The following is an 8,203-nucleotide window of genomic DNA, read 5'->3' on the forward strand; positions in this document are numbered from 1 at the left end:
TTACCATATTTTAAGAAGAGTTGGAAGAAATTATTTATCCTACTATTTTGGTTTCTCACCATGAGAGACCTAAATAGATTTTTATTTTTGGTCAAAATAAGAGTTTTTAGAGTGTGTGAATAATCATAAAAGATGATGTTTCGGAGTTTTAAAAAGGGGTAAGAATTTTTTAAATTTCTGAATGATATAATAAATAAATTTAAAAAAATTATTATTATTATTTTGTATATAGTAAATATACGAAAAAATCATGGTTTGATTTTAGGGGGATTTTAAGTTGACAAACATCACATAAACGTAAACCCACGAGCTTTTCATCGTGTGTTCACAAAACCTCACTAGAGGCAACCACTATCAAGCTCCAATTCTAGTCAATCCAGCCACCTGACTAGAGGCCACATTCTCCAATATTCCAGCACATACGGCCCAGCCGGCAACCACCCACCCAACGGTCCAGCAACCGCCCTCCACCACCGCACGGTTAGCAAATTCTCTCTCTCTCTCTCTCTCTCTGTGCCGCATGGGGTCTTGGTTTACGTTATTTTGATCCGCAGTCGCGTTGAAAAACTGTGAAAACAGCTTTATTTCCCAGCATATACGATCGAAATTTTATGGCTTTGTTGTCTTCAATCGTGATGCGGTACTTTAAACTGGGTTTAATATGTGCCGTTTATCTGTTCAATGAATTGCTTCAATGACTCTGTATGTACATATCAAAAGAAAACAATTGGAAATTATTTTTGTAACTTGTTTCGAAATTACTAACACAACTCTGTTCTTAGTTAATTACTATTCACAAACACTTCACTACTATTTTTTACTACTATTCACAGATGATATAAAATACAGCATCCAAATGGAGCCTAAAACGGCTTATTAGAGAGCCGACTATGCTTTCTTGAACCAGCCTCCCCCCACACAACCAAAAAAAAAAAAAAAACCTTTTGAAGTTCATTCTTGCACCTGTATTTTCTTGAGTTCTTATTCTGTGTTGCGTGTATGATGGTTTCCAGGTTTCAATTTCTCCACTGACGATTTAATTAAATCATTGGATCGTGATATTGGAAGAAGGGTAACGAGAAAGCAATCATGGATGGTAGGGAAACTTACCAACTCCCTTGTGTAGTTTTCTTTATGCTCTGTTTTGAATTATATATCAATTTACTTGTTAAAAAAATTATATATCAATTTACACTTGCCTACTTCCAGAATGCTAGCTCTCCGGTTATTTTGTGTGTCAATGGTTTTGGTATTTGAAAGATGGCGACTTATTTTTATCAGAAGATAGGAGTCCATCCATTATGCAATGAAAGTATCTTTGGCCAAAAAACAATTATGCAATGAAAGTATCTTTGGCCAAAAAACAAAAAAGAGGAAGAACAAAAATAAAATAGAAGTCTAAATTTTAGTGGTGGAGTGCCCTAAGCATCCTATTGCAAATGTTAATTGATATTCACCTGATGTGTAAGATAATCTGCAAGTTTGTTGCGGATCAATGAACATGTTTATCCCTTTATTCATTATCGGATGTTTAGAAGTACATACACCGATACACATATAGTATAGTTCCTCATATCAGGTTAATTTGTATTTATAAAACATGCAGATTTTTGGTTTTAGTGTATTTCTGTAGGGTTATTTTCAAGAATTGCAGTATAAGCTTTAGTAATGATGTAATTTCAGCATTTACTAAATGTTCTAAAGCAGCTGAACTCAGAGCACAGCCATACACTTGAATCTATAAATTTTTCTTATGACAGACCTATATTCAGTGTTTAAGGAGAGCTAATGTCTTTTACACCTCAATCGATTGAGATTTAAACGTGTCACCTCATTTCTTCTGCACATATTAAGAACACTCGTGACAATGATGCAGCTTATTTAACCTAAAAACAAAAGATTTTGAGCATATATCTAATTTTTGTTGCTGTGTTTTTGGGCTTCAGTGGATGCACAGCCTACTATGGAGGAGACTATTCTGGTTGGTGATGATTTGATGATGGGCCCACCATCACCTCTCATTCCACCAGAAATTGCCTCTCACGTGCTTGAAGGAGTTGATTTATGTGATGGGATTCTTCGGAATCTATTCCTCTGTAAGTTTTGCATTCTTAGTTCGTTGGCTGGATTTAATCTTGCTTTTGTAGAAATTAGTTTCTGTCCTTATTTTATGTGTTTTTATCGAGGACAGCCTCATTCTACTAAGTAAAATATCTGTGTAGAATCATTTTTGCCTAGAGGTCAAAACCAGCTGAGCCAAGTATTCAATTTTTCAAGCTCAGCTTGGATATGCAAGGGCCTGTTTGAACTCATCTTGAGCTCAACTAATATATGCCATATTTGAGCTCAATTAAGGGCATTTAACTAGCATCTTGAGCTACCTGAGTAGTTTTAAATTAGATAACTTTTAAATTAGCTTGCAAGTAATCATGTTTGAAAATGCTAAAAGGTGGACAGCTGTTGCTATGCGTTGATGGTTTTAAAAGTGTGCTTATGAAGTAACTGACCGGGGCAGTACATTGCCAGAATATAAAATAGACAAATAGAAACATTAAGAAAATATTGAACTTCAATTTAGCCTATTAAAACACCTCAAGATCTGTTGCAAATTACTTGCACCCTGTTCACGAACATTACAAGTCAAGTAGGCAATTGATCGAGTTTGGCTCACAAATGTAATGAGCTTGAAATTGCATTTTCTATTCTCAGCTCTTCAATCTGGATGATGAGCCACATTGAGCTCTGACTGAGCTAAACTTGAGCTGAACTTGGGTAGATTGAGCTCATTTTACAGGATATTTTGGTCCCATTTCTTTTGTGTCTGAATGTGGTGCTTCTATCTAGAAGGTTGCTAGTGACAATCTCAGCTGTAAAAAATAAGTCTGCCACGTTAACATGCAGGGTGCATTGGTTTTGCCCTTCATGCAACAGAACCACATTATAGAGTCTATGTATTAAACATGGCGCCTACTTATTGGCGAGAGTCACACTTTTCATTGAAACTTGCCTTAAACTAGCCTCCCCCACCCCTGCACCCCCAAGAATAAAAGAAAGAAGACACACACCTACACACAGGTCTTCAGTTCATCGACAAAGTAACTCTTAATTTAACTTTGACCTTTGAAATTAGGCCTTGACTTGACTTATAAAAAAAATTAGGCCTCCAGAAACTATGCAAAATGTAGATGGTGCAGAGCCTCCCAAGACTGTACATACTAAATTAGATAAGATTCAGCATGTGTCCTAATCATGTTGGACAAATGCTATTAGAGCTATAATCGAGCCAAATTCGAGTGAGTAGTATCCAGTCAAACCTGGCTAGATTATTAAGAGATCGGGCTCGAGCTTGACTTGAACTTGAGTAGAGCTTTTTTGGATGTTTGAACTCAACTCAAGTAAGACATTCTTATGGCCTCGCCTTGAGACTTGACTAAACTTCAAGCCGGGTTCTTAATTGAGCACTCGGCTCAACTCGAATTTTTTTTATCATTTTTTTTAAAATTAATTTTTTTTTTTTTTAAAAAAAAAAACAGAATATTCTTACTCGCAATGTATAATTAGATACAAGTTTGTTCTTACAATCACAATCATTCACAATTTCACAATTATATACAAATTAAATTAAATGGCTACTTGGCTCTTATCCAACTCTAATGAATTATACTTGTAAAAGATATTGCTATATGTATTAAAATGTATACAATTATACTCATAAAATAGTGAGCTATTTATATAAGAATACATCTCACATACACCTATAAAAAAGCAAGATATCATACATATGTTACATATGTATTCATCATAACTGCTTAATTTACCATAAATATAGTGAGCTATATACATATATATAATATGATGTGTTTTTATATATTAATATATATTTGTATATTAATATATGACCGAGCTAACGATTCGAGCCAAGTTTCATGTAAGCATGGTCCAGAACGTTAATCGAGTTGGGCGAGTTTTATACGAGTTTATATCGTTTAATAATCGAGTCTAATTTTTTGTTTGCAAACAACTTATCAATAATCCAGTAATCGAATCAAGTCAAATTCAAGTATCAAGCCGAATTTGAGCTGTCTGCCAAGTGGTCTTGTTCATTTATAGCTCTAAATGCTAAAGTGGACAACTGTTGTTACCAGTCAATGGTTTTAACTTATAAAAAGAAAAAGAAAAACCGGTCAATGGTTTTAAAAGAGTGGTTATGAAGTAACTGACCAGTGCGGTACATTGTCAGAATATTTCATAGACATTAAGAATTCATATAACTTCAATTTAGCCTATGAAAACAGCGCAAGATCTGTTGCAAATCACTTGTACCCTCTTCATGAACATTACAAGTCAAGCAGGCAATTGATCGAGCTTGGCTCACAAATGTTATGAGCTTGAAATTGTTATGTTCAATTCTCAGCTTTTCAGTCTGGATGATGAGCCCCATTGAGCTCCAACTGAGCTTAACTTGAGCTGAATTGGTGTGATTGAGCTCATTTTACAGCCTGTTTTTGTCCCATTTCTTTTGTAAGGATGAAAATTTTCCTAAAATGAGCGCAATCCACACTCCACCTTCAGCACACAAAAGAATGTGTAGATTGAGCTCATTTTAAGGATGGAAATTTTCCTAAAATGAGCTCAATCTACCATTTACTCAATCCAAATTCCTGGATAGTAGATTGAGCTCATTTTCGTCCTTAAATTGGCAAAGTCACAATTCTCATCTTTTAATTACCCTCCCCTATTCCTGCACCCCCAAGAAATAAAAGAAAGAAGACACACACACACAGAGGTCTTCAGTTCATCATCTAAATAACTCTTGCAAAATGGTGGCCTTTGTAATTAGGCCTTGAGAAACTATGCAAAATGTGGACAATGCTGGGCCCTACAAGACCGTACTTATTAAAAGTTGAATACGGCACCTTTTTCAGTGGCCAGGGCTGGGAGGGGGGCTATTATCCCGGATACTTTCCTGTTTAAAAATAAAGTGACAGATTAGGTAATGACATCAGTAGCTTCTAGTTAGAAACCACATGTGTGCATGAATTGTATGGCTTTGGAAGCTTGGATCATGCATTTTCACTTTGAGGCAGTCAGTTGAAGGAGGATTTATATGAATATTTTTTAACACTCTCTGTAGGCTTGCAAATCAATGATATCGAGCCTTTTTGTCAAGATGAGATTGCTTTATATCGACAGTGTGCTGACAAAAGGGTGAGACCTTTTCTATTCTGCTTCTTTTATTTTCCCATTTTGTTGTTTATGTTGTAAATGAGTTGAACTTTTACTCGGTATTTCACTTCACTACTTCACGTTTGTTGTTTCCAGGATAAGGAACTAAGACAACGACTTCAAGATAGTGAGCGCAAATTGGGGTTATCAATGCCTTTAGATGAAGCAAAGGAGAGAGCTGCTCAACTCGAATCAGAAGTCACATCATTAGAGAGGTATTTTTTTAATTGATTGTGCTTATGATTAATATCTCATGATTTTTTCTTGATAACATGTTCTGATGCAACTAATAATTATTCTTGCAATGGGCTATTGAGTCTGTTTTATAATTGTCTTCTCCTCTGATGCATTAACTAAATTTAATACCTTTCCGATTAACTTTATATGCAGTTCCTCAGCATAGTGTAACCTAAATTAGGAATGAAACTCCTTCATGTCTACTAATTGTATTGTAGATGCATGCAAAAGAAGTTTTTTCAACTTGCCAGAATGACATATAATAAAATGCAAATGGTGTCTTTTCGATTCTGCAGCCTACTTTTGATACTGTTGTTACAAGTGAAGTCTCTATATGCCTCAAACCATAAAGGTCTACCGGGATAAGCATCTGTTCACGTTACTAGGGTTTTAAACAGTTATATGGGGTAGTTTAATCATTTGCTGCTTCTACTGCTACCTCTCTCATCATGTTGTAGGGGTAGACTGAATTACATGGTGATCGATCAATTTTACTTTGCAAAGGGCTTGTCTGAAGTTTACTTGTCCAGAAACAGAAAAATGTGCGTCAAGACCCAAATCCTAACTATTGCATGTATTTTGATTTTAGCACAATGAGACCTCCGAGGATTAAAATGATGTTGACTAGAAGTTTTACACTGGAAGATAATTCCCCAAGGCAAGAAATGGAGTACCTTGCCAATCATTTTTACATACCTGAGTTTGTTCTTCTAATTACATTATCCACCCACAAAAGCCTTTTTGTCTCCCAAAGTTATATTACCTGCATTTTATTCTAATCACATTCCTATACACTTTGCTTTCTGTTTATGGACATATCTTTCTTTTTCTTTTTGCTAACATATGGTTTTATGGCATTGAATCATGTAATTATTAACCCTCAGAAAATAAAAATAAAAATTGTGTAATCATCTTAGGAAGTCTCTCAAATATGTCATGTTCCCACATTTGTAGGCGCCTGATTCTCGCTACTGGAACTGAAGGCATGGAAGGATTTCGCCAGAGATGGAGCTTGCACGGTCGCCTCACAGATACCAAGTAATGCTGTTTTTCCCCTTTTTGACGAGCAGATACCTAGTAATATTTATAATACACATCCTTATGTTTTCATGGAGATGCATGAGAAGCATGTTTTGTTAGCTCTTTATACTCTTGCGTTTCTCACTCCCAACCATTTTGGTGAGACATCACTTCTCTGTTTTCTTTTTCTTTTCTTTTTTTCCCTAAAAAAAGGGTATTAAAGAATAAGGTAACAAGATCTCTGGTTAAAAAGGTGATCACCACGGAAAAAGAGATAAGGAGAATTGCTTAGAATGGGGTGTCCGTGGTGAAATAGAAACAAATTGTTGCATCAATGAGAGACGGTGGGTGAAGTGATCAAAGGAAAACTAAAATAAATTGTTGCATCAATGAGAGAGGGTGAAGAGATAAAAGGAAACCTAAAATAACATGATGCAACTAGATAAATGGGAAGTTGACTAATATGTGACTGTAGATGGGATAGAGAAGACACAAGTAGCCCTCCTAAATTAGTTGGTAAAGGAATCATGGTGAAAGCTAAGCTCAATTAGTTAGGGTTAACCGGTTAAGGCTTGTTTGTTTGGAGTTGACTACTATAGGTTAGGAGATGGAATTTTGCTTTAGACGTGAGAAATGGTGAACTACAATGAAAAGTAGCTTTACTTTTTTTTCAAGTGCTTTTTATAGTTTGCCAGATAATTAAATGGTCTGATGTTGCTATTATACATGCATAGCAATGGACGGCTGAAGGATTATTTATCTCGCATTAGCTGTTGAGTTGCAAAAATAAATGTTGTTACCTGAAGATTTTCACTATTCTTTTCTGCATGCTATTCAACTTAATGTAAAGTCATTGCGTGGAATCCTTTAGCTGTATTGTGTTCTGTGCAGGAGAAGGTTGGAGTCCTTAAATCAGGGAATCGAGAATAGAAAAAAGGATGAGCCTGTTGGTGGGTCGACTGCCAAAAGATGGTCTTTTTGGTGAAGGTTCAAGAGAGCACATCTTTGGCATGATTATTGGACTTGCTCAGCAGCCTGGAACATCAATCTGCACCTACCTCTTACAATTTTGATTTTTTATAATCGGGTATTTATTATGGTTATAATTAGCCATTTTTTCAAAGCCTTTGTGACCACTTTGAAAACATCAAAGTCAGATATGTTTTGGTGCTAAGTAATGCGTGCATGAATATCACAAGGAAGTTTTGCTTTATTACGACGAAAAGCGCTTGCCTTCAAAGGGCAAGATTGATATGTGAACAGAATTTTTTTGTTTTTTTAAAAAGAAAATGTAAGTTAGCAAAATTATTTTTCTTTTTTCTCATGCTATGGATGCCACGTCAACATTTTGTTGATGCAGCACTTTGCCGTTAGGTATTCAGATGGATAATTAATGCACGATAAATTTTAAATAAAAGTCTTAACTAATATGTGTTTTATTATTTTTGTTCTTCTACCTTAGTGTTTAAATGATAAATTTATTTTTCATTTTTTTTTTTATCATCATCTTCTCAACATTTCTTGATGTGGCATTATAACCTCATAAGTAAAATATAATAAATAGTTTAGAATCATTTAATACAACATTATGTGATGATGAGAGAATGATGGTAAAATAGATAATGAATAGCGTTACTTATATTTAAGTATTTGTCTTTAAATAGAATGACAAAAATGATAAATCAAATATTTGCTAGATAGAAGTGTATGGTGTTAGACT

General features: G+C 35.0%; 1 protein-coding gene across 1 annotated transcript; it reads left to right on the top strand.

Annotated features, from left to right (window-relative positions):
• The first annotated feature begins 261 nt into the window (after nucleotides 1-261).
• LOC122291304 lies at nucleotides 262-7,759 on the top strand. The gene is made up of 7 exons (XM_043098979.1): nucleotides 262-480; nucleotides 1,014-1,096; nucleotides 1,947-2,096; nucleotides 5,135-5,208; nucleotides 5,323-5,441; nucleotides 6,418-6,501; nucleotides 7,375-7,759. The coding sequence occupies exons 2-7, from the start codon at nucleotides 1,090-1,092 to the stop codon at nucleotides 7,466-7,468; spliced, it is 528 nt and encodes a 175-aa protein (XP_042954913.1). The 5' UTR covers nucleotides 262-480; nucleotides 1,014-1,089; the 3' UTR covers nucleotides 7,469-7,759.
• The last annotated feature ends 444 nt before the right edge of the window (nucleotides 7,760-8,203 follow it).

Source organism: Carya illinoinensis, chromosome 13, assembly GCF_018687715.1.
Source record: "Carya illinoinensis cultivar Pawnee chromosome 13, C.illinoinensisPawnee_v1, whole genome shotgun sequence".
Taxonomy (NCBI): domain Eukaryota; kingdom Viridiplantae; phylum Streptophyta; class Magnoliopsida; order Fagales; family Juglandaceae; genus Carya; species Carya illinoinensis.